The sequence below is a fragment of the Vanacampus margaritifer genome, chromosome 20 (assembly GCF_051991255.1).
Source record: "Vanacampus margaritifer isolate UIUO_Vmar chromosome 20, RoL_Vmar_1.0, whole genome shotgun sequence".
In the NCBI taxonomy this organism is placed as follows: domain Eukaryota; kingdom Metazoa; phylum Chordata; class Actinopteri; order Syngnathiformes; family Syngnathidae; genus Vanacampus; species Vanacampus margaritifer.
Window position 1 is genome coordinate 5,815,001 of NC_135451.1, and position 21,550 is coordinate 5,836,550.

At 37.5% G+C, this 21,550-nt stretch overlaps 2 protein-coding genes across 4 annotated transcripts in view; one reads left to right on the plus strand and one right to left on the minus strand.

Moving 5' to 3' along the window:
* Window positions 1–4,129, plus strand: part of pcyt1ba (phosphate cytidylyltransferase 1B, choline a) — an 11,618-nt gene extending 7,489 nt beyond the window's left edge. For all 3 annotated transcript variants that reach the window (XM_077553915.1, XM_077553916.1, XM_077553917.1), the window contains 3 exons: window positions 1,962–2,104; window positions 2,578–2,766; window positions 3,344–4,129. In XM_077553915.1, coding sequence (XP_077410041.1) covers window positions 1,962–2,104; window positions 2,578–2,766; window positions 3,344–3,568 — 557 coding nt within the window. In that variant the 3' untranslated portion in view covers window positions 3,569–4,129. The remainder of the gene's footprint in view (window positions 1–1,961; window positions 2,105–2,577; window positions 2,767–3,343) is intronic.
* A 1,251-nt stretch (window positions 4,130–5,380) lies between these two features.
* pdk3a (pyruvate dehydrogenase kinase, isozyme 3a) lies at window positions 5,381–21,076 on the minus strand. The gene is made up of 11 exons (XM_077553914.1): window positions 20,138–21,076; window positions 15,964–16,105; window positions 15,665–15,736; window positions 13,956–14,140; window positions 13,802–13,891; window positions 13,503–13,580; window positions 10,907–10,983; window positions 10,711–10,812; window positions 10,497–10,604; window positions 10,282–10,395; window positions 5,381–6,967 (listed from the first exon to the last, which is right to left on the minus strand). The coding sequence occupies exons 1-11, from the start codon at window positions 20,238–20,240 to the stop codon at window positions 6,818–6,820; spliced, it is 1,221 nt and encodes a 406-aa protein (XP_077410040.1). The 5' UTR covers window positions 20,241–21,076; the 3' UTR covers window positions 5,381–6,817.
* Between the last annotated feature and the right edge of the window lie 474 nt (window positions 21,077–21,550).

Genomic DNA, 21,550 nt, shown 5'->3' on the forward strand with positions numbered 1-21,550 from the left:
GTTGGGAGACAGCCGCACTACGACCTGAGCTATGCCCCGCCTACTGTTTGCTTATCTCCAAGAGGAGACCAAAAACAAACACAAACAAAGATTCCAGCTGACACGAGTGATATATTGCAGTTTTTCTCCATAGGTTTGGCACATTTCTTGAAACTGAGATGACATTTTCAAAACTGCAAGCTCATTTGGTCAAACAGACTTACATGAGTCGGTACTGTCACAACTGCAAAGATCCTTCTCAATTGCTTCAGCTCATCTGCACTTAGTGCTTTTGCTAAAAATAACTTGATTTTGCACAACACAAAGGATCATTTGCAAAAGCTCATATCTCTCCCAAAACAGCTTATCTATGTGTCAAAATCAAATTTCTATGTCATACAAGTAGTCAGTGCCCCCAAAATGCATCGTCCCTTTGACGTTCTGTGAGCACCACAAGTCAAAATCATTAGAAGAAGCGTAGCTCAGGTGGTACTGCGGCTGTCCCCCAACCTGAAGGTTCCTCAACCCTTCAGTGACTTTTATTATTTTTTTCAATTCTTTATTTTACTCTCTTCCAAGTGTAAATATTACTCTAAACGGATTCTATTTGGTCCCACTCAAAATAGAGTCAAATTTACTCTACAGAATTTACTGTGCAGTCATTATCGTCACCTTCCCCCTCTTGACCATCCATACGCTGCTCTCTGTTTGGACAAATTATTTTGCATAATATGACTTACACACTGAAATCCTGCTGACATATTTTGGAGAGGACAGCCATTAGACTGAAAAACAACTAATCCAGTTTGATCAGCAAGATCTATCCATTTGGAAAATGTGCTAAATGCTGGCACATTATGCTAACTGTTGGCTAAATGTACACAACCATTTGCACAGATCCACTGAGGCAATTGAGACATGTACTAAGGCATTGGCAATTTGATGAAAGCAATGAGAAATGCCATTCAGTTGAGACCAATTGTAAGGTAGTTTTGGGATTTGTCCATGTTATTTTGAAAATGTCATCTCAGTTTCAAGAAATGTGCCAAACCTATAGAGAAAAACTGTAACACAGCAGCAGCAGCTCTGTGGCTCAGAAGTCGATTGGCTGTCTCCCAAACTGAAGGTCGTGAGTTCGTTCAACAACCCTTGAGTGACTTTTACTCTAAAACTGAGTCTATTTGGTCCCACGCTAAGTAGAGTCAAATTTACTCGACAGAATTTACTGTGTAGTGAGAGTGTTACAGTAGTTGGTTCTTCATTTACGCTTTGCGCTAGATATAATTTTAGTTATTAGTTTTTCATGAATATACAGATTTCCTCTTACACTTTCTATTGTTGCACTCTAATGTGTAAATAACTTTGTGTGAATAAAAAGTGTTGTCATTTCCTTGAGTATGAATGTAGTATGTCAAACCGCAAACTTTGAAAACTGCTCTTGTAAAATCCTTTTTCCTTCCTCAGTTTTATATATAATTGTATTTTGTTAGCGGCACCTCTGCTGTTGTTACAAAACATCTAATGATTTTGACCTGCAGTGCTCACAGAATGCCAAAAAGACGATGCATTTTGGGGGCAATGACTACATGTATGACATAGAAATTTGATTTTGACACATAGGTGAGCTGTTTTGGGAGAGATATGAGCTTTTGCAAATGATCCATGGTGTTGTGCAAAAATCATCCAAGTTACTTTTGGCAAAAGTACTAAGTGAATGCAGATGAGTCAAAGCATTTGAGAAGGATCTTTGCAGTTGTGAAAGTACCGACTCTGTTTGGGAAAGGAATTTGGAGTGAAGCATGTGTGACCAGTTTTGGGATAGATAAGTGCTTTTGCTAATAAACTGATAGATTGTGCACAAATGTAAGTCTGTTTGGCCAAATGAGCTTGCAGTTTTGAAAATGTCATCTCAGTTTCAAGAAATGTGCCAAAACTATGGAGAAAAACTGTAAAGTACAGTATTTGTAATGTGCGCAATCCAGGAATGTTTGTGCCTACTCAACGTACCGAAGGAATCTCCACGTCTGACATCATCACCAGGATTGTCCGGGACTACGATGTCTACGCCCGTCGCAACCTCCAACGTGGCTACACGGCCAAGGAGCTCAACGTCAGCTACATCAATGTAAGATCATCACACTGGATTGTTGGTTAGGAGTTTGGATCTTAGCTTGGACCTAGGGTTTTTCTATGCGGAATTCACATGAGGTTATTTCAAAGGTTAGATCAAGACTTGAAATTGCCTCCTATATGTGCCCTGTAATTAGTATTCACAGATCCATTAGGTTGAATGGAGATCATTTGGCATTTTCAGATACCTGAAGAGATATTCAATCTGATTAAAGTTTGGGCTCTGGCTGGTTCACTCAAGGATATTCAGAGTTCAGTCAGTCTTTTGGCATCTTGGCATTGTGCTTCGGGTTTCATAGACTGAGCTACTGCCATTATTTTCACTTCAAAAGAAGAGTTATGTGGTGGGATCATTGTTCAAAAGAAAGATGTCCATCCATCTTCTTCTGCTGATCTGTGTTAGAGCCACGGGGGCGCTCCACAACATAATCGATCAGCATACTTATCTGGGCTATGTGATCTCTATAGGAAAAGAAGTACCGGCTGCAGAATCAAGTGGACCGGATGAAAGAGAAGGTTCGCAACGTTGAGGAGAAGAGTAAACATTTTGTCTACCGTGTTGAGGAGAAGAGTCATGACCTCATTCAGAAGTGGGAAGAAAAATCCAGGGAGTTTATCGGCAACTTTTTGGAACTATTTGGACCTGATGGTACTTGGGTAAGCATCAAATAAATAAACATGAGATCAGAGCCTTTTTATTTATTAAATGATATATAAATATATTTATATATTTATTTTTGTATTTATTTAAAAAAATTTAATCTAATTTTTAAATGTTTGTAAATATTTTTACTTGTATTCATTTGGACATGATGGTACTTGGGTAAGCATCAAATAAATAAATGTGAGAGAAGAGCCTTTTTATTGATTGATTGATATTTAAATCTAGTTATATATTTATTTTTTTATTTCATTTTTACTTGTATTTATTTTTTGGGTGTTTTTTTATTTCCATTGATACATTTTTTTGTATTGATTTTTTTGTATTATATTTTTATATCCATTTTTATTTTCACTTTTAATTCTTTTATTTTGGCATTTTTGGTTCTCCATAGTGCCGCCTGTGGTGTGTGCTGGGTTTTTTTTTCACTCTCAAATCCTGTGCTCCCCTTACATGAGCTTAATCTGGGGTTATTTCCCTCCCCCTCCTTTAAGCTTTTCCTTTTCGTCTAAAAAGTTTGAGAATGGCATAACCTTTGACCCCTCCTTTCCCTCTCCCTTCCCCTCCGAGCAGAAGCAGGTGTTTCAGGAGCGCAGCGGACGAATGCTCTCCTACGCTATGTCCCCCAGAGAGTCTCCCTGCAACAGTCCTCCTCGTGAACTGTCTCCCCTGCGTTCACCGTCGCCGCCATCGCCACCGGCCCGCTGGCACAACGCACGGCCCTCGCCCCCAGCCTCCCCCAAGGGAGCTTCGGCCTCTATCAGCAGCATGAGCGAAGGCGACGAGGACGAGAAATAAATTAGACGGGCCGCGGACGCTCCCAAATAAGCACGTGATTCACAGAACACTGCCTGAGAACTTGTCACACGTGTGCCCACGTACAATTCCCACACAAACACTGGACGGCTACCAAAAGCACTTTACCTCAAGGAAAACAGCAAAGCATACTGAAGATGTGGGATTTTTGTGCATGGGAGGTTTGTTTTGCTGGGTTAAGAAGCCATCACAAGCAGGAAGATGACATCATGATCGTGGTTTGTCTCTGTCTTAGAAAAAAAAATAGATCAAGACTCTAATGGAATTGCTGTCACAACTTTGCGAAGCCACCTTCTTGTTTTTGTCCCATTTACAGCCATCTCTTTATAAGTTTTGTGTGTGACATTCAGGGCGTGCTACACCTGACTAGGAAAGAGAAGTATGGGGGGAAATTGCGTAAATAATGCGCGTAAAATCAGTACATTTCACTTAATCAATGTACTTGATCTTCATAAATTATATCCCACTCACAAAGCCATGTGCATTGTTGTTTTAATCAGACCACAATTAACGAATAATAAATGCAATACTGTGTTGGTACAACCACTGTGAGATGTTGACTGTTAGACTGCAAAAAAAAAAAATAAAAAAAAAAATCAAGGTACAGAAAGACACTGAATCATCCATCTTGGCTTGATTCGGTTCACACATAACACAATAGAAAAGCCATAAAATGCGACAATTCTCAAAATGTTTTTACTGCCGTACTTCCGTCGTACTACAGAAGAGTATTGCATTCACTTGAAAAAAAAATAATTGGGGGGGGGGGTTGCTTTTGTATATTTTTCCCTGTTTTACTAAGAATTTTTTCCGTAAAAAAAAAAATCCTTGTATTTCTGAATATTTTTTTCTGTTTTTCTGAGTAATTTTTCCATTTTATAAAATAATTAATTCTTTCTGTTTTTATGAATTTTTTTAAAACTGTTTTCCCATCAAGAGATTAGAGAGCAAACAAATATACAGTAGGCCACACACATTAATTACTTTATTGAGAGTCAGCAAGTAAACATGACCATCTTATTTATTTTAATCAAGTTTTATTTTGATATTGGTTTAAGACACTGGGGGATAGTCCTGTCTTTGAGTCACATAGATGGTATTATTAGTTTGTCGACTTTACACAGGCACCACTTTGCATTTGTTTAGGAGGAAAGCCCATTCGGATTTGCTAGATGTAGCAATGTTTGTCCAGGATCAGTTGGACAGATATGGCATGCTCCATGGATACAAGATGATGCATTTGAAATGCATTCAGGCTGGCTATGTGGTGACTCAAGAGACGATCAGGACACTGATGAAAATAATGGACACTTGGATTTCAGAGGTAAAAAAACACAAAAAAAACAGATGCACCAGCTGTTTTTCTGAATCATTAAAAAAATATATTAATTTTTTTAAATAATCCTCCGTTTTCCTGAATATTTTGTTCCCCTGTTTTTCTGATTAATTTTTACACCCGTTTTTTTTAAAATAATTTTTCCCCGTTCTTCGGAATATTTTTTTATGGCAGAAAATTGTCAGAAAACAGGAGGGTTTTTTTCCCCAAGTGAATGCAATATGCTTCCGTACACCTTAACCCAGAAAGAAAGGGGTTGAATTTAAACTCACCTGCCACATTAAAAACATGTATTGCAAAAAGGTGTGGAATTGAAATGGATCCACTGTGTATAAATACGTAATCTTTAAGATCCAATATACGCTTTGAGAATGTATGTTTTCTTTTCTTTTTTATTATATGGTAGGTAAATAAACATTCAATGTGTAAAAAAAAAAAAAAAAAAAACACAAATCACACACACCTATTTTTTTTATTGTCAAATCAGACAAACATGACTTCATCTTATACTGAATCACACCTTTGCTCTCTCGCTGGCTTTTTGGTTGGTGATTGCATGGGGCCACCATCACAGTTCATGCATACGAATTCATCATTTGAAGCTGTGAGATGGAAAATGAGAGTCATCATCCTCACACTAGCTGCATACAGATGCAACAAATATATTATTCATAGTTATATACACCCTGGATTTCTTCTTAAACATATATGCATCATTTCATAGGTGTCGTGCCGAAACCTCGTAAGTCACAATTTTGCAACGTTTATATTTAAAAAATATATATATATATATATACTTTTAGTGAGTCCACACGTGTGGGTGTCATTTGTATCAATTATTGACCAATCTAAAATGTTGAAAATGTCTTGGTCTCTTTGATGATGCAATGTTAATGGTTGGAAAATGTTGTTTTTGGAGTCTCCTGAAAAGTGATGATTTTGGAGGTACAAGGTTTCGGCCCAACGCCAGCGATTTGCAACAATTGGAAATAAGGCTTAAACGGGCCTTCATCACAAACTCTTCATTTGTTCTTTTAAACACCTTCAAGCTTGCATTAATACAGAAATTCATAAAACACGATTATAAAGTTTTCCCAATTCATTAATGTCTTATTTAAGTAAAATCAAAATGTACAATTTCAGTGTAATATTAGTAAAGTGCGCTGTTTTGTACTGTGTTTGATTCAGTAGCCTTTTGCATGCTGCCTGGTTAAGATAAATTTCATTTCGGAGTAAAAATAATTATAGCAAATTATAATATTAATTAATTATAGCAGTACAGTGCAACAAAACTGAAAAGAAATGTTTAAAATTGGTGTGTTTGTTCTTATAACAGATAAAACCAGTTTGTTGGCTAATAATAAAAGAAAAAACTGATTATGGTCAGCAAAATGACTGACTTGATGCACTGTTATCCACCTGCATGTCCATTTTCCCACCAACACAGCAAAAGGACGTTGAGGGATTCCAAACTGAAAATATCCACCATAATATTCAGTAGTAAGGCTTTTTCTTGGTGTCTATGTTGATAAACGACTTTCCCGCCAGGCTGAAACAAGACTACTACGACTATCACGCTGGCTTTCTTGCATGCCCGGGCAAAAGTATCTCTCAAACAAAGGACGACACCACTGAAACAAATTAAATGAAGGGAGAGGCGAAAACGCCCTTCGGACGATGACGAGATTCTGATGACTCACTGAGGCATAGGGGACAAATGTGCCAAACTGAGGTAGGCAAAGCAGCACAACAAACATAAAAAGACATTCGAACAGAACGGTTCTAAATAAATGGAGTTACAGAAATGAGACTTACTGGATGTCATCTAAAGTTTGCCCCACTATAATAAGACATTGCGATGCTTTCTCTGGTAATTTGCAAATGAGTGTGCCGAGTTATCTGTTGGTCTTGTATTTGGACTTGCTGGCATCACGCGGTTCCTTGCTGGGGTTGCTCCAGTCGTCCGCTTCGGGGCTGGTGGTGTAATGTCGCCATGCGGATTTGTTGAAAACGGGAAGCCGCTCAAAGGACTCGCTCGATAGGGCCTTTATACAGATGAGGAACACACAAGGAATGGTGGTAAATTTGGGAAATACGTAAATATCTTCTAATAGGAGAATGGATTTGAGAGGAGGTCTTTTTTTGGACAGTATCTCACAAAAGGGAGTCTTTTTTTCTCTCAAATTTGGTCATTTTCACTTAGGGGTGTACCCACTTTAGTTGCCAATGGTTAGGACCAGAGATGGGCAGGACTACACAATGATTAGGTCCTTCATTAACCCCCAACCCAAAAAAAAAAAAAAAAGTGAGGATTTTTTAAATGCTTTTTTGGGGAGGAGGGGGATTATTAACATATTTCCTCTACAGCAGTTGACCCCCGCGAATAGGCTCTGCCTTTGCGAATCCACTTTTTTAAAATATATATATATATAAAATCTCAGTTTTTCGCAAAAAAATGTCTGTTGGAGGTAGGTTCATCAGCACTTTTTCAGTCATGTTTTTTTTGTTTGTGTGCTTGCAACAACGTGAGTAAGTCAGATTTGGAATGACATGCAGGATTACGACGGCGTATTAGGACCACGTATAAATATATATTTTTTTAGAGGGCAGGGGCAATATTCCGAGAAAAAACTAGCAAATTTGCCACTTTATTAACTCGCAAATGTACAAGTTTTTTTCTCTTTATATGGTAGCAGATTTGCACGGAAAAAAAATTAACTTAGAAGAAACACACGCAGCGTACTACTCGACTGTTTGTGCCAATACTTTTTGGTTGGGTTTCCAAATAAGGAGATAGTAATTGCTTTATCATAGATTAACCATATCATGTTAAGCATTCGCTCTTTGAACCGTTGTGTACGGCCACTTTAAGTTAATTTGTTAAAATGTATATTTACTTGTACATTTATGTTTCAAGAATTATTATTTACACATTCATACATTTTGGTATTTTTTTGTACAAGTATCTAAATTGATGTGTCGAATCTGCTGCTCTCTGTCGTTCACTTGCATTTATCTATGGTATGCTAGCATCTGATTGGATAGTGTTAGTCAGCTGATAGGGGATCAGGAAGTGTTGTCGCTCTGGCTGCGGTGAATGACGAGTAAAGTTTTAATGTAAGAATGAATCCGTCTCCATCTTGCCTTTTCATTTTATAAACAGTGTCCCATTAACCACCAATGAATCCTCACATGATAAGACAAGAGCTACCCTACGTGAATTTCTCGTAAGTTTTTTTCTCGCAAATTTACCACTTAATAAAGTGGCAAATTTACGAGTTTTTTTCCAGAATATTGCCCCCGCCCTCTAAAACAATATATTTATATGTGGCCCTAATATGTTGTTGTACAGGACAAATATTACCTGAATACAAGTAATATTCAAATTTAAACATTTTGAGTGAGTAGATTTTTGTGAAAACATGCACAATAGGTCTTCTTGCGTGTAATGTTGGCAGTGTTGGTCAAGATAGCCTAAAATCATAATTAGTTGTAGTTAAAAGTTACTTATAAAAAGTAATTCAGTTATCTTTTTTTACATGCATTGAGAAATGTATTAGAAAAAATTTATATATCAAGAGCATGTACTTTTCACATATTTTGCCTCATTTTAAAATGGCATTTTTGTCCTAAATCATCATTAGCACTAATGAAAAATTGTGGCCCTCTCCAGCATTTAATGTTCATTACGTCTACTCTGCACTTTAATATTCACGCATCACTTAAAATGTTAATTTGCACAAGAGAGTTATTGCATATAAAAATTAAAAATATTTATTGAACTGGTTGCCCACAGGTCTGGTCGTGGTGGCATCCGGGGAGGGCGGCCAGCCTGTGGAGTAGATGTAATTGAGTAACGTGCAATATTTGTGCTACTGTATGTTTTAAATTGGCTATTGTTTTGGGTGTTGTGTGCATGCGGTGAATGATTTGAGTGTTTTACTTACATACTCTTCTTGTGTTCAGGGTGGCGGTCTCAGGCCAAAAGAGTCCCTAGTCGATCAGACACTGCTAAAAGGTTTTCGGGTTGGACCAAGTGGAGGAGTGTGTAGGGGGTGGTCACATGGTTTTACTAAATTTTAGTATTTAGTTTATTGTCTATATGAGTTAGTTGGGGCAATCGTTGATCGTTTGTCAGCTTTTCTAATGGGTTATAGTTTTGTATTGAAGGGTTTGAATTTAGGTTAACGAGCCAATAGTTTTTACCTGTTGGAATTTATTGGTTTGATCCAATAGTCTTATACCTATTTAAGGCTGCTCTTAACATAAAAATAGGCATAAAGTAAAGCTGGATTTACAAGTGACTCAATTCAGATTTTTTATTTTGCGCCTACTCTTTTGCTTTATCCTCAGCTTGAGATCAGGTCACTTCTGAATGTGGATAAAAATCCGATATGAATCGCATAGCTGTCACTGTGACTGCTACGTAAACAGACAGACTGGATACAACCTGTAATCAAGATACAGTATTCCCCCACAATTTGTGTGTGATGGACCAAGCCCCGCCCCAAATGACGAGAATCAGCGACAAACTGACACCTTAACTAAAAATGTTTTAAAAATATACAGATACAGAATATTGTGTTCTATTGCTATAAAAAATGGAACCTACCAAAAGAAAGGTTAGAGTTGCTTCTTTCATCAGAAAAAAACGTATATTTCTATCTGTTTCCGTTTAGCAACAATTAGCATTAGAATATAGCTAAGTTTCATCATTATTTGTTTAAAACGGTGGGGAAAAGAGCCTTTTTGCAACATTGCCCTGGTTGATCTCTTATACTCTGCTGCCACCTGCTGGCCAATTTCTGCAATAACTACCATTGACCTCTTCAGGTCGGAGGCTGCATCAAAGCCTTCTGTATGCTCTAATAAAAAATGTATAAATATGTTTTTGGGACCATGGCAATATTTACAATAGAACGTTTTTATACATTTTTGGGAGCAAATGAGATAACAGTTTTAGCAAATTCCATTGAATGACTTTTAATGCTTTTTAATGACTCGCGGAAACCCTGTAAATTGCAGAATAATGTCGAGGTTACATTAAAACCGATGGGACGGGGGGAGTTATCACAGTCGAAATAACGGTGTGTGTCATTTTTTTTTATATTTGAATGATTTAATTGTATGTATTTTTGTGTTGTTGCTGCCTGATGTTGACATCTCCAGTCTTTTGGGCATGTACACAAGTGGGTAGATTCATGTTTTGTAAATGTGAAAACCGCGACACTAGATATGTGTTACTTCTAAACAGAACATGTAAACAGAACGTCAGAACATGTGAACAGGCTGTCAAAGAGATCAGGTATTGGGCACTTAGACCTGTAGTGAAAATCTATCCTGATACTCCATTGTTTACCTTCAAATGGATTACAGCGTCAGTGCCCACACCCTCCATAGAGTAGAGCTTCAAATCCCCTTGGAAGTATCGAGCGTACAGCCTAGAAATGGGTAAACCGTAGCCAAAACCGGCCTGAAAGCAGGAATGAGAGCCGGTCATTTCATTAGCCACATGGCACACACAGCTAACAGAACAAAAGCTAAGAAAACGTCAATGCCAGTATCGTTTATTACCAGTGGGACAGCGCCTGGCTCCAGGCTGGGCGTCGGGGCAGTGGAGTACATGTAGTTGAAAAGGCGGTCGATCTTTCTCAGAGGAACTCCTCCTCCTCTGTCGCTGATCTGGAAGACACACAAAGGACATTTTAGCATAGATAAGAACAATGTGTGTGTGTGTGTGTGTGTGTGTGTGTGTGTGTGTGTGTGTGTGTGTGTGTGTGTGAGTCACCTTTATGGACAGATCCTCTGTACCAAGAGTGACTTTTGCTTTCACGGGTGGTAATGCCTCAGTGCTGTTCTCATGAAGCTCCACTGTGGCTCTCATTGAATTCTAGAAATAAAGAGCCGGTTCATTCAATATGCCCCTTGTAGAATTAGTGCCACATGCAGTGTAATTAGATTGAGAAAACTATGAGGTTGCTGACCTTGAAGAGCTCAAACAGCATGTGGAACAGATGAGAGGGCACATACACGGCCTGGATGGACTTTTTGGGATTCTTCACTAGAAAATAATAAATAGAGAGTGATCACACAATTACAAACAAATGGATGACAGCACTGAGTGCTTCTTCTTGTCCATTAGCCTTTTTTTCCCCAGACCGATATCAGTATGACTATTCACTCTGAGTACTCACCTACCAAAATTGCTAGTACTTCGGAAATATAAAAGTTAATTCACCACAATGACAAAAAATTCTTTCTGGAGCATATGATGATTCACCGATGTGTCAAACTGCAGTAATATAGCGCCAACTACTGCAGAGGAGGATTTATTTATGGTATCAGCAGACTCCATGAGTACCGCTGGGGAAGTTAACCCAAAACAAATTTCTTGACAATAAAACATTCCATTCAGCCTCACTAGTTTAAATATGAAGGCGGCCATTTTGTCACCTGCCGTCGAGTGAAAATGACATCACAGTTACTCAGGTCACAATCAATCACAGCTCAGCTTCAGAAAACAGGTGAGCTGTGATTGGTCGCTGCCTGAGCCCTTTACAGCCCTTGAGCCCCTGAGATGGATTAAAAATGTCTGGATTTTGCTGCATAACTCATATTCCACAAATGTAATATTAATCATATTATATAACATATTAATGTCAAAAAATGTTTACAATTGACTTCCCCTTTAACATAAGGTTGGTATCGACACTGATACAGAGGTACCTCGGAGTTTGAACATAATTCGTTCCTGCGAATTGTTCAACCTCCGAAAAAAATGTTCCCATAGGAAATAATGTAAATGCAATTAATCCGTTCCCAAGCTCCAAAAACAGAAAATTCCTATTTCAATTTCTATTTATGTTTTTTACATTTACAGTACAGTACAGTATTTAAACATAAAAAAATCCATACGTTTTTTGTTGTGGTGTGATGACATCAGTGGATGATAAATGGTATGTTAATGCTAGCTTTAGTTCAGTGCTGAGTTTGTGTATTTCACATTGGGCATATTGTTAGACTACTGTCAGGCACGTTGTTGAACAGCTAAGGGGGGTCCTTGTGCCAGTATTGACAGAAGTAGTCACGGTAGTTACAACTGCCCGATAATCTCCTTCCTTATTCCACTGTGGTTCATAGCACTGTATGTTTTTCTTTGCTGCCACTGGCACTGTGGCCGTGGAAAAATCAAAATGCACTTGCGAGTATGGAGCATCGTCTCAACTACCGCAACGTGAGCATTCGGCATTGCTCGGCTTCGCTCGGCTTCGCTCGGCTTCGCTCGGCTTCGCTCGGCTTCGCTCGGCTTCACTCGGCTTCACTCGGCTACCCGTTTTCAAGGTTCGTTTGGCTTAGCTTGCTTTGCTTGGCTGTTCAAACTCCGAAAATGAGTTCTAACTCTGAGACATTTTTTACACAGATTTTTTTGTTTGAAGTCCGAATTGTACGAGTCCCGAGATGTTCAAACTCCAAGGTTCCACTGTACCTGGTATTGGTACTCACCCATCCGTACCTAATGTGTTCCATTTGGGAACCCTAAAAATCACCCCGAACACATATAATGTGATTTCATTGCCACAGCACTATTATTTGTTATTATTTTTATTAGGGATGTTCGATACCACTTTTTTTTCCAGAACAATACCAGTACAAGTAACTCGACTCTTGATTTGTCCAATACCGGTCGGTGCCAAGTACTGATACCAGTAGTGCTTTTGATAGATACAATTTCCACACACAAAATTCATGACAGATAATGTTAAAGAAATAGCTATATATCCCAATATAGCATTTTTCCTCCTTAGAATGAAATTCATTTCAATTTTCTCATTTGTAGTTCCTGATTATAAAATGGCCAACATAGCGAGTACCGATAACTTGAAATAAGGCCTGGTATCAGCCCAATATGATACCTGGTATTGGTACTCTCCCATTCCTAATATTTTTGATGGTCAGCTAGTTTTCCTTTACATCTGTAGATATTTTAGAACTTTGTCTAGACTCTCAAGGTGGGCCGTAGAGTAACTAGTTATGGCCGAGTACCTATACTAGGTATTGGACTGAAACTGGCCTTATTTCAAGGTATCAGTACTCATGACGGTGGCGAAGACAGTATCGGTTGCCTTCTTGTGGCCGTTTTAAAAACAGGAAAACAGAAATTAGAAAAATAGAACATTTTTATTAATTTCATGCAATTTTAAGGAAATATGCTATATTGGGATATACAGTTCTTTCTTCAAAATGATCTGTTGGTGCGTTTTGTTTTTTTATTTTATGTATCAAAAGTACTAGGTGTATCGATACCATTGATATTAGTGACTACCGGGGTTATTATAAATTTGGAATTTTTCATTTTAGTTAAGTTTTTATTGCATTTTGAGTTTTGTTTTTAGTTAGTTTTAATTAGTTTTCAGGGTGGTTCTATTAGTTTTAGTTATTTCATTAATGTTTAATTTTAGTTTAGTTTTAGTTAACTAAAGTAACCTTGTTGACTACTCAAGACTGGCATCAAAAGTGGTATAACATCCCAAGCCATAACAATAATAACAGCATTGCCCAAAAAAACTTGAACTCTCTTACTGTTAAATTCTTCGATGTGGAGCTGAGGCGCCGCCAAGTAGTACTTCTCACACAGCATTTTGGCCGTGTCATATGCATCTGATGGATGAAGCAAAGACAACATGACTCAGTAGAAGAAACAAAATAAAGTATTTGGCTTCTTTCCAGCTCCTCTTTGCGTCAATTTCTACTCTCACTGGAGGAAGTCCACCAGTACATTAGTACAGTATGATGTCAACAAACCATTATGGGGAAAGAAATATTTCCACATATTCAATTTGCGTCTTAGCTGCAGCAATTTAAACCTCTTTCAAACTCACCACTGACAACTTCAGCCACACAGCAGGTGGGATCAATGCTGCCGATGTGTTTGGGATGAGCCGGGTTGGTGTCATTACCGAACAGGAGTGCTGGGCAGGTACACAAGTTAGCCACACGCCAACAAGACGGCATCATCCAGAATTTCAGACTCACTATGCTGATTGATGAGCATGCGGAAGGATATGCGATTGGTGTAGAAGCGGTCGAGGAAATATTGGATGTTGCTGCTGACGAAGGGGTCGAAGCCAAATTTCTCCTTGTACTCGATGACGCCCTGCGCCATGGTCGGAACCACATCGTTGTGACGGTTGCGGATCTCAATCAACAACTCCAGGAAGCTGAGAGGCCAACATGGAGAGTTTTCAGTGTCTACAACAAGTGGAGCAGTTTTTTTGAATTGGTGTTCCAAACGGGCTCCTTTATCCAAATTCCTGTGTGCTGCTTATCAAATGGTCATTGTTATTGTGTAAACACACAATACTCGCAGAGCCAGCAGCTCTACACTGGATGGACAAAAGCCTTGGGACATACCTCCATGCATACGGCCATTCATTTTCTACCACTCCAAAAAAACTTTAGTATGAAATAGAGCAGATCCAACTTCAGTGGCATAAATTCCTATGTACACAACATAAAGTCTATCCAGTTGAATGGAGGCTGTTAGAGCTGCTAAGGTGAGACCAAATCTGTCTAAATTACAGTTATTGCAATGCCCCAATACTTTTGTCCATAAAGCAGGGGTGTCCAAACTGCGAACTGGGGGCCATTTACGGACAGTTTTAGCGGCCCACATCATGCACTCAAAATCACATTTGGGCACAAGTCTATAACTACTACTAAAAACATGGTTTAATATGGAGCTTTTCTAAATATTGCTAATCTAATAACATAATTGTCCAACACATTCAACAAACAAGTCCAGTTGCCTCGATTCAATCTTTACAGATTACCATGACCTGGATGAAAGACAATCTACACGGACATGAAAATAAATAAATAAATAAAAGAATTCACATTGTGATTTTTTTATTGACAATGTGACTGTAAGTTAAAAACTGGTCTAGGCAGTTATGCTACTATGCTAATGATATGCAAATAAACTAATGACAACTAAAAGAGCAAAAAAAACAAAAAACATTTCAGTAATGTAAATTAATACTAATAACCAAAAATGTTTTCCTCTACTTTCTGCTCCTCGTCAATTCCAACTAACGATCCTAAAAAATGTCACCTTAATACAAATGTATCTTGTTTTGGTGCTCATTGTGGAGATCAACATAATACAGGGGAGGATCTTTTTATAGTGGGTTACAGTGCTGCATACTAGGGGTGTGCTAAAAAAATCAGTACGGGAATATATCATTGCGGGCCTCTTTACAAAGCATGTATCGCTATGGAGGCATCAGAATCGATATTGCACATTCATTCACATTTCGACCAGGCATGTCGCTGACGGTAAACTGGAGGTGCTGCTAACATTAGAAGAAGAAAACATTTTTGCCATCCAGCATAATAAAATTAGTATTTGAGCATACATGACTCTTTTCATAAAAATGGATGTTAATTTTATCACCTTGAAGGTCCCCAAATTTTCTTTACACTTTTAACAGAACGCTTTGACGTTGTAGCTTTTTTATTTTATTTGTTTAAAATAACTACACTTTATAAACAATATTAAATTTCTTGGGGCCCTTCCTTCCTTCTATTTTTCTGTATGCGGCCCTCAGAGGAAAAGGTTTGGATATGGCTGCCATAAAGTCTACATGTGTTAATAAACTACAGTGGAAAGATGTCATGTCATAAAGAGATCAAGCCGCATTAAAAAGTGCGTGCATTTAAGAATGGATCCGTGGATCACTCACTCATTCAGAGCATGAGGATCCTCAGGCTTTCGGTTCTCATAATCCAGCAGCTCTACGAAGCTTTGCATGTACCTAATAAAACAGACAAAAAGCAAAGGGCAACTTTAATCAGATAATGATATCTTATCAAATGGATTCCATATATACCGTTCAACTTAAAATAATTCCACCTTCATTACAAATTCTATTTATTTTAAATGATTACAAACGTACGATGAACCAAGAAACAAGAACAACTAATATTACAAGAGCACACTGTATTTCCAACAATAAATTTTGCGAATAAAACGTAATTTGACCATTTTTGGACCAAGCGGATGGACGGCTGGCTGAGTAGCTTATCGGGCAGCAGGTTGACTTCTCGCATGGTGTTGGCCAAACGCACCGGCAGCTCCTTGCGCAGGAACATGTACGACGTTTTCTCACATGCATTCTCCTGCCCTGGAACACAAGGGATCAATGAGGAGAACATATTGGCAATGTTCAGTATCAAACATTGACTGTACACTGAAATCCAGCTGGCCAATCAAATGCATTCACCAGACACATCATTGTCATTACAAGACATGTGCTGAATGAGTATCATATCTTAGCACCCCTAAAAATACATTTGGTGAGCTTACTAATCGGTAATAAAATAAAATGAAAAATTCTGATAACCGATTAATGGGCCTATTTTAATAAACAAATAAATAGATATAACTAAATAAAAATAATTAAAAATTGGTCCCTTAATGCTTACATTATTTAAAGATATATTACAGGCAAAACTAGTACCATTATTTGTTTAACTTAATGGAGCCTAGGCTTCAAACCAAAGATGGTGAAGTGGCATTTAGCTGTTGTGCTGCACACATAATGTTGCCATCGGAAGTGAAGGCAGCCCGAATTATAAATGCTTTTAAATCCAAGTTTAAAACATTTTTTCCCCAATTCTTTGATTAATATATATATTTTTAAATCAATGTCACTCTTTGGTCTTTAGTAATTTCTTAAAGCTACTTTTTATTTATTTATTTTGCTTTTAAAGGTCTAAATCTTTTGGTTGCAAATGTGTTTAAATGTTATCATTTGTACGTTCTTTTAGTAATTTTGATTAGCTACTTTTGTTCTCTTTACTCTGTGAATGTCTTCATTTGTTCTGTTTGTTAATGTTTTTAGATGTTTGAAGCACATTAGTGCATCATTATCTTTTTCTTATTGTCTTTTTGTTTTGACTGCAAAAAGTTTACTAATATTTTTTTCAGCTGACCAGTTTGCCAATAAGGTGTGCACCAGTAAGTCAACAGGTCCCAGAATGTACAGTAATAGTAAAATGGTCCCATGCCACAAAACTGGTTCCTCTGTTGACAATACATTCACTTGTTGCTTATGTCGCTTGGTTGAATCAAGATTAAGGTGTAATATTTCACAAGTCAGTGGTGCACTATAAATATGTGAAACACAAGTTAACAAGTAATTTAAAATGCTCTGTATGGTGGATCTTAAGGGACAAAAAACATTTAACAAAGCACTGCATACATAATAAAAGTTAAAACTTAGTATGATTTACAAGTCCTCAGTGATAAGACGTCGGGTGACTGTCACATCAATACACTCAGCAGTGACTAACAATATGTTACATTGATACCTATACAACACAATATCTGACTCATATAGTTGGATTTATTTGTAAAATAAGTCTGGTTATCAAAGGTGAACGCTTAATTACTTTTGTAAGTTACATAATTTCTTTATCCATCCATTTCTTATGGCTTGTCCTTATTAGCATCACGGCTAACTGGAGGCTGTTTGTTGTCGGTATCCATTTGCTAATTGCAATGTAGGCTACTCTATGCCAAGCATTCTGATTAAGGGTGGAGCGCGACTAAAGATAAGGCACAGATACAGTGAAAACAAAGTTGTTGTCAAGTGTCAACCCTTGTAATGACAATGGCTAATTTTTGTCTGAGTGTGTTTTATCTTTAACCCACTATCAATTATCTACCAAATCAAAAGTAAGACAATGAGTCACAGAGGGAGCTTTGGGGGATCTGAAGCCAAGTTCCATCAGACCTGATTGTTTCAACAATTCTCATTACTCCACTCAGTAGGGGAGTCACGGAAAGGTTTGTTTTTTTTGGACGCAGGAAGAGCTCAATCTCTGCAAATGTCTCCCTCTAAAAGGATGTCATGTAAACACTGGTTTGGTGATGCAGAGTGCAATGTGTGCAAGTCAAGAAACAACAACGTTTGCTATTTGCCTTGAGAAACCAGTGACATCACAGAACAAAACACTTCTTCCTCTGATTCAGCAGAATGACGGAGAGGATGTGGCTTGTTGATCATAAAACAACAAATGCTCTGTATCTTGGCCTTTATTTGGCTTGCTGAGAAGATTGTTGCACAAATGCTACTTGGCCTCCCTTTCATACAGCTGCCAGAAGAACTGACATAATGTAAACTTGACCGCTTTTAATCACACATGGATTAAGGGAAAGCTTAGAGAACTGCTTACATGTTGCAGTTAATAACCGTTTGCTCGCCTTTCAAACCTCTCAAAAGTCTTTCTATGCGGTGTCAGACTCAGCCTTTGTGACAAAAAAAAAAAAACTAACAAAGGAAACAATGTTTACACAGTACACGCAGCTTATAAAAAGGCAAACATTTGGCTGTCAAGTAAATGTTTTAAAGCGCTGAATTGCATGTAGAAGCACATTTTGTAACATTGAGTTAGGTGGTTGGATAAATAAATGTGAGCAAAATTGCAGCAAACTGCATTGGTACTGACATTTGTCGACATTATTTTTCAATACACGTAGTCACATCTAATGGCATCCAGTACAAGGGCTGCACTACAAATGAGGAAATTAATGGAAGGTATCAGTATTTAAAAATACTCAAATATATGAATCTTGCTAACGGTAACATGATTGCGCTATCCTTGCAAATGGTTTGAATATTTTTGTAAAAATCAGAGTACTGGTATATTAGGATTTATTGGCTCGGATTCGCCAATTGGACTCACAAAATATTTTCATTGACTCCACCAAGACCAGCTATGTTTTTATTCCTGAACGTGAACATCCTCCTTCAAAAGAAACTTGAAATAAAGTTTTCTCAGGATATCAAAAATAGTCCAGCATTGACATTGGCCACCTGGCAACCATAGCTACCGGGTAGCAAGCCATCTGATTGGTCAACCTGACTGTGCACAGTCATGACAATCAATAGTGGGGTTCTAATATTTGGTTTTACCAACCATGGAAAACTGGTGCTAACTATAATGCCTTAAAAAACTAATTAGCATGAAGCAACCTGCAGGTTCTACAAAAAGACAATTTCAGACACATGTGGAACCACGTTGAAATTTATTCGACATTTGCAGAAGCACTAAAAAAGAAAGAAAGAGGTAAGCCGCCGCCCGCCAGTATTTTTCTTTTAGAGGGAATCTCCATGCGTTCACATTTTTGTATTTATATTAGGGAAAGAAAATAGCACAGTTCCCTAGTTTCATAAAGAAATTTCTCAAATTTTGTGGTCAAGAAAACTGTATGTTTTTTAATATTTTTCCATTGCTGTCAAAGATCTGCTCCACCCCAGAACATTTATCAGTAACGTAGTGGAAATGAGTGGGATGAATATTTACTTTACAAGTCAATTTATAGTGTGTGCCCCTAAATCTTCCTTCTTGCGCCCCCAAAATTTCAGGTTAGGAGCGACTGTGCTCTTAAAAAAAAAAAGTTAGTCTGGAACCCTACTTAATGTTTACTGTTGATCTCACTCGAACTTGACTTAAACTTGATGAAGTTGGACTTGACTACAGCCCTGATGTAACGCAACACATTCCTATTAACACACACCTAATTTGTCCACATTATATTCTTGCATGTGCATATATTTTACATGACTAATACTGTAAGGCTCAACCAGTCATAATACTATATTATTTAAACTTAAATTTTTGTAGGGTTTTGATGAATATGACCAAAACTGAAGCCATCTGCTTTGGAATACATCCTTCTTTACAATATTGATAAACAAAATCCCGTTTAAAAACATAATATACACTTACCAAACACACCATTAGATACACCAGCACGCTAATCAAATCCAATAAAAGCTAGGACTATCATAAAATAACTGATGTACTATATAGCGCCAATATACTTTAAATAATTTGGAATTTAAATTAAAAAAAAAAAAACCTGCTTGATACAGATATCATTGGTCTTGTTCATGAATGTAAAATGAATAATAAAGTTAGTAGTGCTTCAAGCAAGTCTACTTGTATGTCTGCATGTTTACACAAAAAACAGGGTTGTCGTGCAGAACCATGATCATCACATGTAGTCTCCTCCACTATGATAAACACGTGCACGTTAACATTTACAAGTGCAGCTTAACAAAGCAAACACAACAACAACAACAACAACAACAACAGGAAATAACCAGTGACACAACAGCCACCTGACAACTGATGCCTGCACTTACCGAAATCCAAAAACTGCTTAATGGAGAGCGGAGACGGCGAGAACCTGGAGTAATATTCTACTTTGGGGTTGGTGTTCTTCAGCAGAGACATTACCAGCCTCATTTTGACGCGTTAATGTTGACGCTCACGAGACGCACCACCATTCATCCCCGGTAATGTTGACAATCTGATGGATGATTCCGCCTCGGCGGCGAAGACATCGGTCTCGGCCTGCAGGACACACAGCGAGGCGAGCGCTTCTTGTCCATGCGACTTTATGGCTAATATGAAGCAATAATCTTGCAATTGGTCTTCCTCAATCTACATTGTTTATCAATTCAGACCCCTCAGATAAGTGTCAAGTTGTAGTATTCGATTGCGGCTTCTGCTTAGGTTTTTCACAATAAATCTCACGTGCGGAAGTCCTCGTCTGCTAAATAACATTTATTGTTTCAATTTGGATGCAGAGGTTCTTAAACAACTCTAAACGAGTACAGTATATACAGCGACTATTTGTCATTTATCGCATTTTAATGCAAAATTTTCCATTTTCAAAGGAAAAACACGATACAAATTTAACATAAATTAACAGAATTGGGCTATCCAAATATCATGGCCTTTTTTGATATAATGATGTAAATATACTAGCAAATATGTAGTTACTTTTTAAAAACTGTATGACCGATATTTGAATTTATTTTTGTAAAACGCTTCCTCGTTTCCGTTCTAGTCAGTCAGCACGTTTTGTACGTACTTGGAAATTCACGAGTCAACCTGGCTTGATAGTGCTTGTCGGTGCACTAAAATGATTTGCTAAAGGGGATGACGTAAGGAATTAGTAGTAATCCTATTGGACAGCAGTAGCATCAATCAAGACTATTTTTTTTAGCTATATAAAGTACTTTTACATGGCTATTTGAAAAATATTTTAGGATTTGATTATTTTTTTAATACACTGTCATCATATTTTCATAAATGTATTCCTTTTTATTCTAATAATTTATTTTATGAACGCTGCTCGTGATTAAATTAGCTTTTTACTGCCACCTAACGGAAAAAAACAACAGCTCAACAGACAAGCATTACAAAATCAACAACAAAATCACAGAAAAGCAGAGCGGTCTTTGGAATGTCAATTATACTTGTCAACTTGTACAGTTAAAAAGTCCAGAAAAACATCATTAATGCAATAGTGTCTCTTAAAAGAAAACACAGTCTGTACTGCGCAAATAAAATCTGTATCCTATACATCAATTTATACTATATGAAAACACTATGAAAGGGAAATACTGGTAAAGGTTAGTCACTGCAAGTGACATCATGTTATTGAGGTAAAACTGAACTGACTAAACTAAAATAGTGACGTTATTTTCCAGGTTGTCTCAAGTCCAACATGTTTTGCAGATTTATCATAATAATAAAATTAGATATTC